Genomic DNA, 21,555 nt, shown 5'->3' with positions numbered 1-21,555 from the left:
ATTGTATTAAAAATAATATAGTTGGATGACTATATTTTAATATCTTGGCCTTTCCAGGGTTCCCACAAAATAATTTAGTAATGGGTCATTTCACTTCAACTCAGCACAGTTTTGAACCTTACCACTTCTGACTTTTTTCACTTCTTCACAGGTTTTAAAGTATTCTAGATTTTTTTAGCTTTTGCTGAAAAGACAGCAATTGACACTCTATTTGTATAAAAAAAATAATGTTGGGGTCACACTATTTACTTACTTGTACCAAACGATAGCCACCATCTTCCTACTAGTACCAAAAGTGTTACACCACCAAAAGAATTGTTGGGAACCACTGGTATAGACCAAGGTTTAGGTAGCTTGATTATTTGAATTAAGATGCTCAAAATATATTAGCCAGAGAGCAGCCGGAAACATTCGAGATGAATAGGACTTGAAATTACAGGAGACCTTTACTCACTCCAAGTTGTAGTGCCGGGTAATTAAGTAAATAAGAATTATAATATAAACTATCAATTCTAGTAAATACATTAGTATGCATATCTTGACAGATAAATTTTATCTATTGTCCAATACTTATTTTTTAAATATGAATTGTAAACTTATTATGCAATCATACATATCTATCTATCTAAAACATATACTAACTTTCCAAGAGCAGTCAACAGGTAAATTACACCGTCTGGTTGTGCTCGATGAGTAAGAGGAATGTGTATTGCACTTGGCATCGACTTTTTGATTATAGCTTGCAACAGTCCATGAGGAGCTATTTCAACAACAATAGCATCCTTTGGTACATATTCTGATGCTTCTTCAAATAAGACACTGCCAAGAAGATTATTTGTGTGGTATTCAGCTGAACTGTACATTGCTGTTTCTTTGTCCCAATCATTTTTTTGGACTGAAGAAGATATCCATTTAGAGGTTCTTTTCTTTGGCTCAGGTATGACCTAAAGTATTAAAAATACTTTTAAAAAATATAATAGCAAGACAATTATAGAATAATTCAAAAATCCTTAGATATAATATTTTGATGGGTCTTGATGGTGGTGATTAAAATTATATAATTCTGAACATCTAAATTTTGAATATTCAACATAAACAAAAAGAATTCAAATACAGATTTTATATTTATATTTATTTATCATTAAACAGCTATTTAATGTGTTAATCGGAAAGGTTATATTTGTATTGTTCCTTCAAAAAATAAATAATTATGGAGTATTTTTTCGTGAAAAGATAGTTTGAAGTTACACCATTAAAGCACAAAATGTTGAGGGCCAACCTGCTCCAAAAGAAATTTGGCTTATTTACTCTTAATAAATTCTAAGACAACCTATAATAAGTTTTATATTATTATTATTTTATTTTATTGTTATAACAAGTTTTATCTCAATCGGCTGAAATATTCTAAAGAGGTGTTATGAAAATTTGTCCTAATCTCCTCCTAATATTCAAGTTATGGCTAAGTTTCTCATCACGATCGGTTAAATTAAAAATATATTTCTATGAGAATTATTTTTATATTTGAGGGATGAGTAATATATTATCACTACAACTCATTTTGATTATTTACTACAATCCCTCTGAATAACTAATTCTGATGAACCATATAAAATCTTTGAGATTAGCAACAGCCATATCTTTAGGCTCAAGTATGATTTGACACAAGTGTTGCTGTCGATAGAAAGTATCTAAAGGCTAGACTATATTCACAAAAAATATGTAAACTTTTTCGATATCTCATATTTTATTTAATTGTTTACAAAGCCTTATTGAACTATAATGGAAGTATCCAACATTAATTAAATAGGTATATTCATGAAAAAAATAAAATCTTTTTAAAATTACTAGTGGCTAAAATCTTAATAATAGATCCACCTCTCATTAACTAATAATGACAAAAATAAGTAATAATAGAAAACATGAGTAATGATAGTTTCATACCTTCTTCAAACTTTCTAAAAGAGCTGGAGCAGCCGGCTGTATATATCTGCTATGATAGGCTATATTAGAAGCATTCACCAACTTAGCAAATATTCCTTTTTCTTTAATAGAAGCAACGTATTCCTCCATTAATAAAGTTGGTCCAGACAAAGTGCAACTTGTTGCTGAATTTCGACAAGCCACATCGATTCCTTCAGGTAACTCATCTTTTATATCACTATAACCCATACCTGAAACATGCAAACCAAATTTAAGTATTATGAAAAATAACTGTTTAAGGAGATTTAGACTTTTGGAAAATTATAAATTATCTTATTTTCAAAACATTGCTCAAAAGATAACATTATTTAAAAATGAACTTCATAACCATCACTTACCAACAGCAGCCATCATTCCAGGAATCAGATCAGCATCCAGGGAGGCTTTCCCACGAGCATAAGCTGCCAAAATCATTTGTTCAGCTGTAAAACATCCATCAGCATATGCACAACCTAATTCTCCAACAGAATGTCCTAAAATCCCATCAGGTACTAATCCAATAGCATTCAATATGTCCACCAGACCAATCTAAATGAAATAAATGTATTATTAGGAAGAATATTTGAGTTTAAAATTTGAAAAGTTGATATTTTCAGGTTTTTCACAATAAAGAATTTAACATAACTTTATTAATTAACCATCTAATCAGTTTGGGACTATGGATAATGGAATTCCAACTTATCAGTACAATTATAAGAACATTGTGAAAAAAAACATTGTAGTATTTTCTGGGTTCCCAGCAAAATACTTGATAAATGAAAAAAAAAAAGAAGCAATTTGATTTGGTTCTCATTAAACTTTGAGGATAAAGTTCATGTTGTCATCAGTATTCATGGTACCTTAACCAATGCTGAAGGTGGAGAAGTATGAGGAAGATAACAAAGAATAACTTCTGACACCAGTCATTGAGTGAAACAAAGACTTCTCTCTATACCCTTTAGTCCCACTCCTTCAGGAAAAACACAAGTCATGGTTTATTCTCAGCTCTCATCACCATAAAAAATACACTAGAGGATGCTAGATGAAAGTTGCTAACTCAAAAGAAAATCGTGAAATTTTTTTCCAAAATGAGCATTTAATTTTGACATTTTTCTTCTTATGTTTTTCATATTTGTATGTTCTGCTATACATGTTTATTATTTTGTATATATAGAAAACATATAATACCATATAGATATGTACTTTAAATCACCCCCTCTTTTATTTAAATTTTTCTTTGCTACCTTTAGATTATTTCAAAACCTATTATTTTGAACTCTCAGTTATTCTTTGGTCCCTTGAGTTTTAAGTTATCAAATGTCAAGTGTACTTTGGAAGTGACTCCAACTATAGTTCTAATGAAGTCAGTTCAATTGTTTCGTTTTTTAGATGATGGAACATGATAGGAACATCAATATGAAAAATTGATAAATGATAGGAAAATTATTTTCTGATAACTGTCACTTTTCTCATTGGTGTACAATACATACGATATTAATATAAACTCTTAAGGACTCACAAGTGGCAGAGATAAATATTTTCCTATATAATGTTTGTTATCACAAAAATGTTACAACTATTCTAAATTATGCTAATTTTAAAAATCTTTTTTTCAGGAAGAAATTTTAATGAATTAATAACTATATTGATATAACAAAAAAATATATACAATTTACAAACCTGAACTGCAGCAATTCCAACAAATGAGTTTAATATATTGTCGTAAATTGATTTATCAGTGGTTGTTATAACATCAATGAGGTTTATGCCCAAGGGTTTCAGTATTTCATGACATTTATGAATCGCATTGGCAAAAATAGGAATTTCCATAAGTTTTGTACCCATACCAGTCCATTGAGAACCCATTCCAGAAAATACATACCAAATAGGTCTTTTATGCATGTTATACTCCTGTAATCCAAAATCTGATTAAAAAATTGGCCCTTGATTATGTTTCATTTAGTGGCTCTATTATAAATGTGTGTATTGATTTACAAGCCAAACTAGTTGAAAACCACTTCTCCACAAGATTGGAACAGATTTTGAAGCTCTTTTGTACTCTAAATAATAATAAATACGTGTATAAATAATAACTTTTCTGGTTAACATAAAAAACGTGTTTTTATGTTTGAAATATCTCCGGATTTTATTTAATTTTTGCCTATTGGTTTTTATCGACCATTTTTAAAGAATAGTCAGAATAAATATTATTTTTTCAGAAACATTGAGATGATTAAAAAGAAAAGTAAGTATTTTTTTAAGATATCCATATTACTATTTCTATTTTTACTATTATTCAAAGAAAAAAATAATAAAACTCATTCAGATTAATAAATGCAATGAAAAAATACTTTTGTTTTTGTAACTTTAATTAAAATTTAAACTTAAACTTGCCTATTTTCTTATTGCTAATTTTACTTTTCACTTAATTGTTTAAAAATATATTTTTTAATATAGTGTTAATTGTAGCAAAAACACTTGATTAAACTAAATAGAAGCTATCCAATTAATAATCAATCTATTTTTCTGGAAAAAAAAGTAAAATAAATAAAACCCTTAAAGCTCCTTATATATTTAGCTGGACTTATGAAAACACAACCATTATAAAAATAGTGTATAATACTATTTTTTGTTATTACTCTTTTGTATTTAAAAAAATTAATTTATTAAACCATTATTTGTTAAATTTCAAATTTATTAATTATCATAATTATCAATATGAATATTTAATCAAAATACTATGTGATGTTAATAAAACATATAGATTAAAATCAATTTGAGAAAGTAAAAGATTCTAATAATGAAAAAGATCAGTATCTTCTAGAAATCCAAAAACAAAATTTTAAAAATTGTGGATGACTTTATATCCAAAACAATTATGAATATCTTTGTAATAAAAAATTAAATTAAATGGGCGAGAAACCAAGGTGTACAAGTGATTACTTTGTGAATATATTTTTTTTCTATCTACTTGTGCCTGAACCAAATTAACTGTGAAATTGTTAATCATGAAATATTCAAGAATCAATCTTCTCCAATTCATGTGAAAACTCATTATTGTGTCATGGTCTCCTCAAACAGCCCCCACCAATTTAATTGGAGAAGTACAGCCGTCCTGTTTTGAACACCCAACAAGGTTTTCAAATCTTATCTAACACCACCCATTGAAGATTCAGACAGCCTCATGGACTGGTGTCATAGATTTATTCGTTCAAGGGATCTGATGGGAACTGGATATGGCCAGCCCAGTGCAGCCTTCTGATCCTAATGTTTCTTACAACATCAGACTCATTTAACAAGGCTCTTCTATGTTCATGCGCCTTCTCTATGTTGAACCATCTTTAGCTAGACCATAAATGCATCAAGGGATTTTTCTTTAAAATGGTCGAAGATCTCTTCCATCAGATTTTGAGAAGGTTTCTGACTGAACATAAGCATTAGCCTGATTAATGTCTTTAAAATCTTATTTTTGTGTCTTGCGACACTAAGCTACTTTCCAGATGCTGATACAGTCCAAAATAGCACCTATAGGCTGATGGCATTTGCTTCCTTATCTCATCCGAAACCTGAGTACATTTATCTGTGATTCCAGATACATATTTGGTTTTAGATGTATTAATAATAAATCTTAACTTCCTTATAATTAACTAATAATTATTCATAATTGAACAATTTTATCAATACTGAGGGGTAAATTTTATTTGACTCAGGTTGATAGTAAGAACTATTATTAGCAAAATTGTAATTTATACCCTTTGGCTTCCCACCCAAATGTCAAGAAATCTATGATTTGGATTTTAATCTAATAATAAAAACTTAAACATTAACCTACCTTCATACCATTAAACACTTCACCTTTATCATTTAGTATAGTGTAACCTCGAAATGGATATGGTCTTATTATATTTCGATACAATTTGTGCCCTAATGCTATAAATTCTTCGTCAATAGGCATTTCTTGTACCTTAAAAAAAAAAAAAAATGTATATATAAATATCCAATACCATTAGGAAAAAATTTTTAGTCTAATGTTACATCATATATTTACTATCAAAATAACAAATTATGTACTATATGAGAAGAAGATGGTAGTCTCCTAATGAAACAATACTTTTTTAAAAATTATTTTTTATCATAAAGGAAATTCATTGTAGAATCCAAAAATGGTGAAAAATGTGCTTCTATTTGTTTATCATTTTGTAAATTTTTACTTTCACTTATCAATACATGGAATATATAGTGATGAAAAGTAGTGGCTATGCATAAAATTTTTAATCTGAGTTGCTAGCAGAAATGCACATTTTGAGGTCCTCGAGTCCAAATAACCTAGTCTTACAAAATAGTCAGTGTATATAAAGTCCTAGGGAACTAAAATTATATATTTAAAGCGGGTTTATACTTGGGATGTGACTCTCAATGAATCAATGTACAATTAAGTGATCTATAATATTAAACAGTTTTTATCCTCATTAAATGCCGAATTTGCAAACGATCTTTCTTGATTGCATTATGGCTTCATTATATTTTGTTAAACTTTTATATTCTTGGCAGGAAAAAAACTTATACCCATAATTCCCACTTGAAAACCAAAGAACCAAAAAACTTGAAATACAAAGTTTCACCTTTTCTGGTTCTTAGATTTTTTTTTTTTTTCCAAAAAAAGGAATACCTTCAACACTAGCCCACCTATCTCCACAAAACTTGGGGATGTACATAGGGTGTTAAATGGAAGTTGTGTGATGTGTGCGCCACACCAAATTTTTAGTTTAGTTTTTTACCATATTAGACTATTATCTTAATTTTAGAATAAAGATTCTTTTAGCTATAAATTTTTAAAATGATATATAAATAAAATATGTGGCTACAGATAGAAATTATTAAAATGAGAAAAAAATCAAGGAACTAGTTTATCCCTTAGCATACCTCAGTGTAACATTACAAGTGGATCATAAGGGAGATTTATTTGAAAGACAAAATCATAATAGATGAATCAATGTATTAGAGAGCCCAGTGTAATAAAAATAATTATATACATGTTACAAATACAAATTTATAAATTAGATGGACTAATACAAATTTATAAATTAGATGGACTAATACAAATTTATAAATTAGATGGACTAATACAAATTTATAAATTAGATGGACTAAATAAATTTATAAATTAGATGGACTAATTAGATTTTTAGTTAAGAAAACTATTACATAGAAGATATTTCACAAGGATTTTAATTAAATAATTTTGAAATAAGTTCTTCTCAGTAACAACTTCTTTAATTAAGTTAATTTTTATTAATATATTCTTGTTTGAGAGTGGTTTAGTTTATTTAAAAACAATATTTGATCCTTTTTCTCAACTTTATTCTTTTTAAAAACCTTCCAACGTTTCGACCACTTAGGTCATTTTCAAGGATACCTACAAACACTCCTTTACTTTGTTGTCATTTTTTCTTTTAAAATTCTTAAAAATGCCGGCTAATTGCCTTTGCCCCATATAATTTCTTCTGTATAATTCTCTCCTAAATTAAAAATTTGTACTAACCACTTTTCTTTCTATCATTTACATTTGCAAACTTTAAACAGAACCTACCTTCAACAGGTTAGGATTCTGTTATTATTTATTTTAAGAATTTTAAAAGAAAAAATGACAACAAAGTAAAGGAGTGTTTGTAGGTATCCTTGAAAATGACCTAAGTGGTCGAAACGGAAGGTTTTTAAAAAGAATAAAGTTGAGAAAAAGGATCAAATATTGGTTTAAATAATTCTTTAATTAATTTTATAATCCAGATTTTATCTACTTCCTAGTTCAATCAAGAAAATAATTGTACATAATAGTGTTTTAAAATCATTAAAGACAAAGTAAGTAAAAAAAAAAAATAAATAAAATAAAATTATCACATACTGTTTTTAAAATATGTTTTATGCCTTGTTCATGCCTAGCTGAAGCAACAAAAAGTCTTGGAAGACCATCTGGCAAAACTCCAACTTTCGGTTCCTTTTTCTTGGTTTTTGGATTTCGTTTGATGATGACATGTGACAATGATCCATCTGCTGAATATGTGTTGACTCCAATATAATTACCTTCCAGTTTGGTAGGCTCTGTAATCACCTGGTTAGAAGCATTTCAATATTAGAAAAAAAATAACAAGAAAAAAAGCCTTATTCCTAAATATGTATTTTGAATATACCTTCAGTGCTCCACTCTTGAGAGCTGGAACATCATTGTTAGATGTTGAATAGTGCAAGTTTGGTGGTATGATTCCTCTGTCAAAAGAATATAATGCCTTAGCTAAAGCTACCCCAGCTGCTGCGTCTTCACAGTGGCCCACGTTAGATTTGATTGATCCTATTAGTAATGGTTTTTCTCTTTCTTTCAACAAGACATTAGCAATACTGTTCAATTCGACTTTATCCCAGTACTGTAAATAAAGACTAGTGAAAGTTATTAGTATCATAAGCATAACAACTTTAATATTTCATCAAAATAAATTTTAATTTATCTTGTATAGAGGATATCTAAATTTATAATTAGTGACCAATAAAAACAGCATAAAAAAAGACATGATAATAAAACAAAAGTATGATTGGTAATTAATTATTAAAAGAAAACATGGCTCAATGCAACATGTATGAGGATGACAAAATATCACCTAACTGTTGGTCAGGTAACATCACCTGACGGCCAAACATTTCTTTAAAGAGACAAGTAAGGATCTTGTTTTACACTGCTAAGTCCAAATAGGTGTGTGCTTGTTGTATGCTAAGTCACTTTCTCGGTGCACATTCCATCAATGTAAAAGAGCAAAATCTTATATGTACGTCCATTGTGTCATCTAACAAGATGAAAGTAAAACTGATTGTATGAATTCAAAATCTTTAACAGCAGTAACATTTACTTCAATAATAACATTAATATTCAAGGATAAGATGATATTTTGTGGGATTGTTTTTTTTTTTTTCCAATGTAGATAGAGTTGTGTGTAATGTTATGACACAACTTGACTAATATTGCAACATTTTCGGAACATCACTGTTACACCATCAGTTTCACTTGATGTATATGAAGCCCTATTTAGTTGATACTGAATGTATCGTCAACTATTTTTCCACATGAACTGATTAGAAGCCAGTGGGAAAACTGAAAAACTAATTGTGAAATCCTGCTCATCGGGTAAAAAATCAAGTTATTTTTCTATCAATTGCAATTGATATTGATTGGCAATAAAAATAGACGCATTTATAGAATTTTTAGTATAATAGATCATGGATAACATCAGACATACTATCAACAGTGATTACAAAGGCGAATTGCTATGGACGGAAAACAATGCTTTGTGTTGTGTGGGATCAGAAGGTGAAACCATTAATACAGAACGCCATCAAAACGAAAGATCAATTGGAATTAAGCTTTCCATGGAAAATTAACAGAATATTAAAAAAAAAGGCAGTAGTACTTGATTTTGTTTCATGATAATGCACCAGCACACACAGTAAAACTGGTCAAAGAAACAATTGAAATATTCCGCAAGGAAATACCATGCAATACTTTGCCCAGGGCTTTTTCATTTTTTATGAAGTCAACATCTTCAGTAAACTATAAATAAATAATCATGATGAACATTTGATAAGTTTTAATTAAAGATATATGTATTATAGTATCAAATTAATTTATATGTATCTCCATTATATTACCAACATACTTTTAAAGCTTCTCCAGAACATTCAATGTAAACCAATTCTTTTATAAGATTAGGATATTTCTCATAAGCTTTTTTCATAATTTTTGAGGCATTTTCGGCATCTACATCAGCAGGGGGCACATTTTTATTGAAGCAATCTCCAATTATAGTATCTATGACAGTTCCATAAATTCGTTGAGCATCTTGTTTTCTTTGTACAAATAATACCACACAAGCTTCTGATCTGGTATATCCATCGGCTACAAAATATTGAACATATTTTAATTTTGAAGTGGAAACTATTTTAAGACATGTATATTGTATAAATTGGCTTAAAATAGGATTAATGAATTTTAGGAAAAGAATTTCTTCTAAAATATTCAATTACTTAAAGTTCCTTAGTCTGATCCAGTTGTGTGGTTGATAATGTATAAGAGGTAAATATTAAAAGAAAAAAATAATAAAATAACTATTATGCAAAGCTAAAAAGAAAAAGCTCTTGTGTAAAGTCGTTTACGATTTGAGGAATATGCATGAATGTGGAACATTGAATAATAGTAATAATGGGTACTTAATAGGGCTCTTAGAATATGTTCTAATGGAATGATAATCATACCATTATCAGAAAAACATTTAGTTTTTCCATCTTCATTCAAGCGTCCCATTTGTTTGTAATGAAAAGAACATTCATCCAACCTTTCTACATTTGTACCACCAATAATCGCAGCTTCAGCCATACCACTAGAGACAAGTGATTGAGCATATTTTAATCCTTCCAGCATTCCATTCCAAGATCCGTCAATGTTGTAACTTGGACCTAAATTATATTCATGAATCATTACTAGAGCATGTATAAATCAATGTTTCAGAACTCAAGTCTGTTTGTTACTATCCTGGCAGCAATATAAATATTAACAATAATCATTGTAGTTTATTTCCCTTCAAATCAATAAATGATTATACACAAAAGTAACATACCTTTAAGGTTTAAAGCATGTGATAGTCTGTTAGCCATCATACACTGACTTCCTCCGACAATGCTAAAACCATTATTAGCCTTCTCAACAGAGTAAATAAGATCATACTTTGATGGACCTGATCCAACAACAACCAAGATCTCTTTTCCCGTCAAGTCATAAGGATTTACTCCTATAATGAAAAAAAATAGTTCATTTAATTTACCATTCCTTTTCATTATTCCTTAGATCTGGGTGTCTATAAATTTATAAAAATTACTAAAATAATAAAAAGATTATATCTAAAAATTAAATGATCATATAGTATATTTCTTTATTTAAAAAAATTAATTAATTTACTGAGAAAAATGTTTTTCACAAACAATAATTTATCCATTTCTTAAGGCTAAGGCATATTTCTGTATTTATTTGGAATAAACCCAGTTACATATATACAAAAAGTACAAATTATCTACATTAGTATGAATACAAATACATAAAAATTATTTGCATTTATAAAAATTCAAAAACTTAAAAATTATTTACATCAATATATATACAAATGGGGCTTTAATGGGGAAGTGATGCGCAATATATGGTAGGCCTTATCATACACCAACCATCACCAGAACCAACCATCTTGCCTAGCCTCCCCTACTCCACTCTCATCTACTCGTGGTAAGCCCTGTTGAGTTGAGTAATCCATGGCAAAGTTGTGGTACCCAATCTCTTCAGAGGCATGGATCAACGAGCAGACAAGAGATGGAGGTCCTGGTGGGGCGGCCCTGGGGTAACCAGAGATTGGGCTCACCAGGATGCAGTGCACCGACAGGAGGATGCACAATGGAGTGAAAGAACTCAAAATGATCAACGATGGCATCCACAGATCAAAAGTCAGTAGATCTACTGTGGATGGGCAGAAGAGGCTCATTAGTCCGACTAAGAAAGCTCTTCCAAGAGAGAGGAACTCTGAAATCAAACCTCTGGCCCTCTAGGTTGGGGGTTGGGCGCATAATACATAATATAAATACATAATACAAATACATAATATAAAAATATGAATACATGAATAAATTTCAACATAATATGTTATCCCTAGTCGGACTACATAGGATCTCACAGTATGCATCAAGAACACTCTGACAATGGTTTTAGGCTTGTCAACTTTGCGATATGTTAGAACATGATCTTAAGGGGATCATTCTTTCCTCACAAAGACATCCACAAAGGCACCTGGAAATCTCCAAATGGATCCACAGTTAATCAAATAGACCACGTATTGATTGACATGCGACAAATCAGATATGGTTGACTTAAGTGTGTATAGGAGCGCTAATGTGGACAGCGACCATTTTCTTCTAGTTGTCCGATTAACAGCAAGGATCCCCAGGACTAGGAATGAGAAGGGCGCTAAACGTGTTAGATATAACACTGAACTACTGAAGAATGAGGAGGCTGAGAAAAGAGTTGAAGACAGGACTAATGAAAAGGTAAGGGAAGCTAAAATGAGTATGAGGTTAGTCTGAATATCGAACATAGAACATAGCTGGTCTAATCACAAGAAAACCCTGATGGACGTGGCAGAAGAGACCATTGGTAAAAAGCAACATAATAGGAGGGACGAATGGTTTGATAGGGAGTTTGAGGAAGTAACTGAGAGAAAAAATGAATGCTATAGAATTGTAACACAGAGAAGAGGTACTAGGGCTCCTCAAGAGGAATATAAGATAGCAAGAAGAGTGGAAAAGAAACTTCACTGAAAGAAAAAGAGGTTGTACATCGAGAAACAGCTGGAAGCAATATAAGAGTATAAAAGTAAATAATTTAAGACAAGAATGCAAGCCTTGAACAACCGCATGCAGGGGAGATAACGGAGAGAGCATTAGTGATCAGAACACGTCTTAAACCTGAATCATACTTTTAATTTCGACAATCTTTCAATTCTTGTCACTGTCCCCAACCATAAAAAAGGCCTTATCTCGGAGTCCATTTACATAAATTTAACGGAGAATTACGTCAATCATACTGCATCTCCCTTACATACCGACACATTTTGAAGCTAATAAAAACTTCATAATACTTCTTTTGTCTTCGTTCTGCATTTCAGAAGCCCAATTTCCTGTCATATCTTCTATTCTTGCTTTTCCAAATTTTCACCCCATATTTAATTAGTTTTATAATTACTATCTATTTATTATTTTTTTTGACCAAATTCCATTTAATGATACGCACGGTCAATGAGCATTCTTCCAAAATTTATGGTAGTAGGTGGTAGATATCCAAACTCACACTTCCAAATTAATAACTATATTTACTTTCTGAATATTATTCTTTAGCACCATTTCTTGACTTCTATTTTTTCTTAAATTTACTGTATTTTCAATTATGATGGGAAGAGTTAAAATAGTTTTTATGATATTTGAATCTGCTCAACATGGCCTTGATTCAACGGACTTGTTGACTGAAGAATACGTACCGCCATCTTGGTTTTGTTTTGAATCACGAATTTATTATGGACAATGAAAATTAGTTAGCTTGCTTTTTGGATAAACAAAACAAATGAACAATATTAAAATGATACATAAAATAAAACATATCAAAAACCCTTTATACATCAAAATATACTATTTACTCAAAAAGAGCATATTACAATATATATATATATAAATTTTTTGTGGATGGTTTATAGATCCCAGATTAATTGTACAGTATCCAATCTAACTGAGCCATCTCACATATCATTAAATATTTTTCATCTCTAAGGAAAATATTTTTGAGAGGGGTGTATGGGAGAGGTTGACCTCTCATGGCTCATGTATGATTATTGTTCGTCATTTTAACAGTTACCTAATAATTGATATGATCGCTTATCATCAATATTTTAATATATTATATAAATTGAAATGTCCGCTTACCAGAGTCGCAAATAGCTCCAAATGCGGTTTCTAGAATAACGCAGGTGTTTATATCCATCTTCTCAGCAAGCCTAGTGTGTATGCCAAACATCGTATGGTCGAAACTTTTTTGTCCAGGCAAAGATCCTTTGTATCTTGGTAAGTTCAAAACATCTACGGTCATAGAATATTTTTATTAATTTGCTTATTTTACTTAAATATTTAATTACCTACATATTTGTTCCCCCCCCACTATTTTTATGACTTTATTTTATATAATTTTATACATATATTTACTGACTAGATTTTCATACGTATTTTATTATTTGTTCTTTCCTCTTACTTAATTTTATAAATAATTTTCTAATACAACCTTCATCTTGTTATAATACCTAGACTACACATGTCTTTCAATACCATTTTTTATTTTATGTTAGTTGTTTTATTATTTTCTAATCATCCTCTAATTCATTATGGTTATCTTGTTTTTTTTTTCTTAGCCCAGATGAAGGCTTGAAATTCTTACCGAAACGTTGGCACTAAAAAATAGGTTTTTACTTATAGTACAAGAACCCAAGAGGAGAAAAAAGGCAGTTATCTCACCCCAATTTTTGATTACTTTAATGAAAACTAAGTATAATTACTAAAAATTGATTAGTCTGCCAAGTATAAGTAGGGGGAATAAAAAATGGCGCCTGTTTGAAGGCGATAAAAAAAATTAATTTTTCATTCGGAGCTCTATATCATAAAAAGTAGGAACAACACAAGAAAACCTAAGAGAACGTCATTTAAAGATGAGCAAATTTGCTAAAATATGATTCCTAAAAGAGTTATTTACGTTAAATAGTTCTTGAGATATAGCTTTTTAAAAAGAAACATTTCATAAAAATGTTGTATGGGACGTACTAAAAGAGCATTTGTTAGTGAATTTATTTGGAAAAATCTATATCTCAAAAACCATTTGACGTACGGATGTCTATTAGCACTCAAATTGAAGCTAGTTTAATGAGCTATAAAGTAGTTTATGATGTTTATCTTCGTAGGAGTAATAGCTTTCATGAAATTTGCTAATATAAATTGAGTTATAGTTGTTCGGACAAATGTTTATTTGCCAAATTTATATTCATATGTGAATATCATAAAAACTACTACCCCTACGAAGATAAGTGTCATAAACTACTTTATAGTAAGTTAAATTTCCTTTCTTTCGAGTGTTGGCAGACATATGTGCGTCATATGGATCTAGAGATATGTTTTTTTCAAAAATCCAACATTTTATACGAACAACTAGAAATTAACATTTTGTGAGTTTATTTTGTCAATTATCATAAAAACTACTGGTCCTACTAAGATAAACATTATTGACTATTTCATAGTAAATTTAACTAGCTTTAATTTGAGCGCTAGCAGACATCTCTACGTCCAATGGTTTCTGAAATGAAGTTTTTCATAAATCAAACTTATTGTCCGGACAACTATAAATCAATTTATTTTAGCAAATGTCATGAAAACTACTATTCCTACGAAGGTAAAGGTCATAAACTTCTGTATAGTCCATTAAACTAGCTTTAATTTGAGTGCTAATAGACATCTGTACGTCACATTGTTCCTGAGATATAGATTTCTCACAATAAATTAACTAACTACTAATCTTTCAGTAGAAAAATTCTTAAGAAAATTTGCTTTAAAAAGCTATATCTCGTGAACTATTGGAGGTAAATAGCTCTTTTAGGGCTAATATTTCAGCAAATTTACTCTTCTTTAATAATGAGCTCTTAAATTTTCTAGTGTGGTTGGTAGTTTTTAATGAAAAATTAGTGTTTTTCAAGGTTTTGAAACAGCCGCCATTTTTTATTCCCCCTACCTATACTTGACAGACTCATCAGCTCTGACTATTAATTATACATAGTTTTCATTAAAGTAATCAAAAATTGGGGTGAAATAACTGCCTTTTTTTCTTCCCGGCTTTTGTACTATTATTTGTTATCACTGATCGTACCCCCAATCATCTCCTATCTAGAGTTATTAGTACTGGAGCTTCTTTCACTCTCTAATTTCTACTTTGGGATAGTCCAAAGTTCCTACAGTTGCTCTACTTGCTAAACCGCAACTCCAGGCTACGGTAGTACGTCCAAAATAAAATATAAAAAAAAATTATTAAGTCGTGTCACTTAAAAAACACAGCAGTGTGCGGAATAATGAATAAAGAAATATAAATGTAATCATACCCAGTTTTGCTTCGGTGTCACACGATATGACATTTTGGCCTTGAACCAGGTACTTCCATAGCTCTTCTGTATTACCAGCTCCTGGATATCGCCCTGAGATGCCAGATACCACTACCTCACTTCTCTGCTCCATTGTCTGGAAAAATATCATTCTAGTTAGTTAGTAAATTAAATTATTATGTATAAATTATTATTAGAGAAACATTTTTTAAAAAAAAATTATTTTTCGTTTTGTTCAAAATCGAAGCTTGTCACATTCTTGCCCCAAACAATTCGATTATTACGCAATATTAATAACATATTTCCATACTATCATTATTGTAAATATAACTTATTTCTAAATGTTGATACACATATACCTCGTGAACTGTATCTTGAACATTATTAAAACTAAAGAAAAAAAAATTTGTTTATTTTTTTCATAAATAGTCTACTTTAAAAACTTATGTAGTTGTTTGAATTTGAGGGCAAAAAACTACGGACGGTTATCATTGCCCTTGTAAATAAAAAATATATCTAGTTAATTATTGTTTATCAAACTAGATATTAAAATTTTTTTATAATAGAATAATTTATGATACTAATTATTTTGGTAATTAAATTACGATAATCATATCAACTAATAATTAATGATAAATCTTAAATATAAACAATGATATTATGTTTTATAATAAACCAGATGCATATCTGAACTAGATTTAATGAACTTAATGCTGTTGCTAATGTTCTCTTCACTGCCACCAAAGGTCTTGGAGATTTGTCGAGGAACACTAAAATTTTCCACAGATCCCTCTGAATCGAGAAAACTTCTCAAAGATGTAAAACACAGACATAATTATTTAAAAAGTTAACAATGAGGTGGATCTTTTCTTGTTATAGAAAGATTTACCACAAGATGGTCATGGTTTAACCGGCAATGTATAATTCTGAGGCGCGTTATCACCACCTTCTCTATTTTACATCGTCTGGAGGATGGGGCCCAGCAACTCACAACTTAAATAATTATTTTAGCCAAAAACTTCAGAATTTTTAAATCAGATATCATTAGTTATAAAGAAACAAATTTGATTTCATTTTGTTGCGAATTTAGTAAAGTATATAATATTAAGTAGTAATTTTTGCCTTGATATTGGTCCTTGGAGTTGATGAAATCTAAACCGGAAAATTTAGTGTTTTCTTTAAATTAAAAAATTATCCGAATCTCTATCGAATTAAAAAACTTCTATTTATCATTAGCCATCTATCATAAAAAATCAGAACCGCCTAATTTGATGCAAGGCAATATATGTACCATTTTACTAGACCTACGAATTGTTTGCTGATAAAATTAAGAAACTATTATAAAATACCCATAATCGTACCTTGAAAATTCATTGTGTTCATTTGTATCAAGAATTTCCTCGAATTTTCATTAATGTTTATTAAATAGCTTTGCTTTTGTGCTCTACGATCACCTAATCTAAGATATTTTCCTACAAATTAGTTACTATTATGAAGGAAATTCATCGTAGATTCCGAACCTGGTGCCAAAAGTTGAGAAATGTTTATAGGAAAAAACGTGGTTTTCATGGAAACACATTTCTCGAAAACGATTTAGACTGGAAGGTGAGATTGTTGGCTCTGTACGACATTTTTAGTAAAATAATGCTCCTTAATAGAGTCCAATTAATTAAATTATTACACTTATGAACATACATATATTGAATACATACAATATTTCTCCTTCTCGGAGATCACTATGTGATATTATAAAACAATAGCATGATATAACTTCAATTAAATCAGGTTTTACAAACCAAGAAATGCAATGTCTCTTGCTAGTCCCTAATCAATCCAATGAGACTTCAAGCTATGGTCACCCTTTTTCGAAATGGATTATATATTTATTTAAGGATGACGTTGATTTAATTCATTTCCGATAATAGTAATGCGATGTTAAATGCTATTTACAACAAGTATTATTTACATACGCATATTATTAACTGAGGATATTGACGTCATGAAGAGGAATTATATGTATAATATTATCTCAAACTTTCCGCTTATGAATTAGCCATTGTATATGCATTACGTTTCCGATATGTCATAGTCATTTCCAGCGCTATCAATTATTATAATTATATTAAATATATAATATATTGAATTATATTAAATCGATCGATTAATATAATTTATTTTGTAGAAGTGATCTATAGAACGTGAGGTGTTTGCTAGTCATAACGGGGAAGTAATTTCATACTGAATTTAAATGTTGGCCCCTAAACGGACAACTTTAATATCTTCAAAATTCTTTTCCAGATTAAGTGCTACAAAGGCACAATCTCGCGTCTACAACAGCACCGGTTCGATTCCTACATGCGAGTTGACTTTTATTTCGTGACTGAGACCTCTACCTTCTTGCTGTGGTTAGAATAGGTCGGTACCCAATAGGATAACTTCCCTCCTCCAGTATGTCAGAAGTAGCCAGGTAAGAGGAAAAAAAAAGAATGAATAATAGGAGATTAGTGTCTGAATGTATTACGTATTTTCATATTATGTTTCTAATGTGTATATGTGTACATACACACAACGTTTATAAGCGTGGACATAACTATTATTATTGCTCCTACCTGGACCTAGGTCAATGGATGCTGGCTGATACTAGAAAAATTTAATCTTTAGTATTCATTTGTTCCCTATCGATACACGCAGTCTCGAGCAACACTGCTGTCTCAGGTACTAAAAGAAAAAGACAAGACCTTAATGCTGTTCAGAGTCGATTCCCGGAAAAATCATTAGTAGATATTATCAACGGCAGCACCCTAAATTTATCAAGTTTGCATTTTTGTTTCAGTTCCTCGTCCAGATCCTATAATTTTTGATTTTTTTTCCGGGATCCTCCTTGTACAGATTGTCAGCGGATGGTTTCTCTATTTCAATATTATTTGCTCGTTTTTCTCTCTTCTTGATCAGCAAGATAAATGGTTTATTGCGAGGAATAGTGTGGTGTATTTGTCCCAATATAGCTTGACAAGCCGCCTATCGATTTCTGATAGTGAGATATACTTAAAGTAGGTGACTTCAAGAATTTAAAATTTAATTTAATAATAATAAATTTAACTTATATTCTTCCTTGTGATAATTACCATCCCGCTTGTCTTATTTTACCGATCTGAAGTGTAGTATAAAAAATTAATTTATATCCCTATGTATAATGTAAAATTTTATTATTCAACGTGTTCCCAAGTAATCCATACAAATTTGAACATTTGACATTTATTTGAACTAATGCTTTTAAAATATTGAATTAACATGAAATGAAAACTGTACCTAAGTCTGTAAAAAGCAAAATATTGGGTATGATGTGAAAATAAACACCAGCAGGAAAAATTATCAGAAAGTGAATAGAAGAATTATCCATAGCGACTTTTCGAGCCTACTTAGGTCCTGCTCGGCGGTTCGTTTAAGTCGTCGGGTAAAGGTTATCAGAGACCATGGTTTACAATGTCTTTTAGATGGGTGATGTTAAGTTACATGCCAAAAATGAGAATAACCCGCTTGGCCTTTTTAAAATAGTAAGGGTCTTCAGTGAGGACAATTTATATGGTATTTTTAAGTCTTGAAGTCACCTTCAAGAATTTCAAATTTGTTTCCTAGTTCTAGGTGTAATTTTCGCCATTTCGTTGTGCTCCAGCTTTATTCTTTACCTGCTAGCGACAGCCTGATGTAATGAATCCTATTCCTTAGTCTTCACTCGCAGTTGCGATTCTGCAACGACTTATCAACATTGACGGTGCATGTAAGTTCTTGTAAATATCATATGGCCTTGAATAGCCAAAATATATGGTATTTTTTAGTACTCCTACGCAACTTCAATCCTATCCCATTATTTGGAGCACACTTGTTGGCTTTGAAATTGTTCCGAATATGTTCTTCATCGAGGCGAGTGTTTCAAAGACTTGATAACTCTCATCCTTCCCCTGTTCATAGAATATACAATTTCACCATTAATTATTTCGCGTTAGGTTTCCGGAAATTCACCATGTTCACGATAAGATATGAATCTATTGCAGCTATGTCTGCATGAATCCATTTAAAAAAATACCATATAAATTGTCCAAATTACAATTTTTAAATTCATTATACAAATTTTAAATTCTTGAAGGTGACTTCAAGACTTAAAAATACCATATAAATTGTCCTCACTGAAGACCCTTACTATTTTAAAAAGGCCAAGCGGGTTATTCTTGAGAATTGAAGCTGAAACAACTGTATGTATTGTGAAACTTTAAAAAGCTTGATATTCATTTTATTTACATTTTCTGGTTTCATCCTTTGATATCGGTTATATAAAAATTATTTGTTTTTCAAAATCGCAAAGTTGGTTTATATATCTTGATTTAATAGAAAAGTTCCTGTGTATGGTGGTGACCCTAAAATCTCGGTATTATACGAATAATATATAATCCCTGTATTAATCTGAAATTCATAAATATAATTTCTGAGTGTCTACGGCTATCGGAATCTTTCTTTTCTTCTATTAACAAAAACATTAGTTGTGCTGAGGAAGGAGAAAAGTACTGTGATCTCCTTGAGTTCTACTTTGCCAACATGATAGACTGAAAAATGTTTTGCAGACTTAAATAACTTTACCTAAAGCCCAGTTTCCACGGTGGTGATAATGGCAGTAATAGTGATTGTCACTGCTGCTGAAGCCATCGTGTTAACTGTGACACTACTGTCGTACTTTCAGGTGAATGTTAAAAATTCATTGAAATAGTACAACTCACAACTTACCTAATTAATGTAATACTAGCTATCTGAGCACGCGAAACAACGAACAGCCTTGACAGTGAACTATCGTACCTTATAACCTCCGCTTACCAACCTTATAGCTAACTTATATACTTGTTTGTTTCCAATTTTATTATATATAGTGAAAATTGTTGTATTCATTCATCAGTTTATATCATTCATTGTTGAGCTATTAACTAGATTTAAAGGTGCTTTTACACGTTTGTCAAACCATAGTAAATTCGTGCATGTACAAGCCTGTGGATGAGTTATTTGGATTAGCTGGTACAAGTTGGCCAGAATTTGTGTTGATTGTCGGTTTTGGGGGACAGATCAAAGGGTCGCTTGTCCTGCATCCACACCTCTGTGTTCAGTTTGCATTATTTTAGAACTGTTAACAGATTAATTTGCTCTCCGTGTTTTAATTGATTAAATAAATTCTCCGACCTTCGGATTTAATAATTAACTCTACCTTAAGATTGTATATTTTAGAATTCTATAGATTCAGTATAAATACGTTCTTTTAATACTATCAATTAACTTTAAAGGTTTTTTAAAATATAAAATAGCAAAAATATGAGTTTATTAAGACATTATATGTTTGGGTAGCTAAATTAACAAGTACTTAATAAAGATTCATGAATGACCGTTGAATTTATAGGTACTATTTCTATGAATTTTTATGATTTACCAATACATGGTAATTAGAACTCCATTGATAAATTATTTTTTTTAGGGTTAAAAAATAATACAATAATTTACTTCTGATTAATGCTAAATAAATGGTAATAAATAAATTTTATATTCCTATGTTATTTGGGACACTTTGATAATTTGGCATCTGAAATCGGTTTCTGGAGTATTTCAGATCAAATTATAAAGGGTGATAATTATTATAGGGCCTTGATAATTATTTAAATAACGTTTTGAAATATAAACAATGTTTAATCAGGTTCAGAATATTTTAATAAATATAATAAATCATACTTCACCTTAGCTGAATGCCTATGTCAAAAGTCCAGTGAGGAGTGAACCACAGCACAATACCTCTTGGCACCGAATAGTT

General features: G+C 30.3%; 1 protein-coding gene across 2 annotated transcripts in view; it reads right to left on the bottom strand.

Moving 5' to 3' along the window:
* Window positions 1-21,555, bottom strand: part of LOC106687027 (fatty acid synthase) — a 44,439-nt gene extending 22,884 nt beyond the window's left edge. The window contains exons 1-13 of one of the 2 annotated variants that reach the window (XM_014430678.1): window positions 21,482-21,555; window positions 15,717-15,852; window positions 13,510-13,662; window positions 10,617-10,787; window positions 10,255-10,455; window positions 9,660-9,898; window positions 8,148-8,378; window positions 7,862-8,068; window positions 5,792-5,923; window positions 3,640-3,870; window positions 2,319-2,508; window positions 1,942-2,171; window positions 643-944 (exon numbers count right to left, since the gene is read on the bottom strand). In XM_014430678.1, coding sequence (XP_014286164.1) covers window positions 643-944; window positions 1,942-2,171; window positions 2,319-2,508; window positions 3,640-3,870; window positions 5,792-5,923; window positions 7,862-8,068; window positions 8,148-8,378; window positions 9,660-9,898; window positions 10,255-10,455; window positions 10,617-10,787; window positions 13,510-13,662; window positions 15,717-15,849 — 2,420 coding nt within the window. In that variant the 5' untranslated portion in view covers window positions 15,850-15,852; window positions 21,482-21,555. Of the gene's footprint in view, window positions 1-642; window positions 945-1,941; window positions 2,172-2,318; window positions 2,509-3,639; window positions 3,871-5,791; window positions 5,924-7,861; window positions 8,069-8,147; window positions 8,379-9,659; window positions 9,899-10,254; window positions 10,456-10,616; window positions 10,788-13,509; window positions 13,663-15,716; window positions 15,853-17,512; window positions 17,625-21,481 lie in introns of those variants that run through there. The other variant, XM_014430679.3, reaches the window with a different exon arrangement.

This window comes from Halyomorpha halys, unplaced genomic scaffold, assembly GCF_000696795.3.
Source record: "Halyomorpha halys isolate HHAL.00 unplaced genomic scaffold, Hhal_1.1 Scaffold908.1, whole genome shotgun sequence".
Taxonomy (NCBI): domain Eukaryota; kingdom Metazoa; phylum Arthropoda; class Insecta; order Hemiptera; family Pentatomidae; genus Halyomorpha; species Halyomorpha halys.
This window is presented reverse-complemented; position numbering and strand designations above follow the sequence as displayed.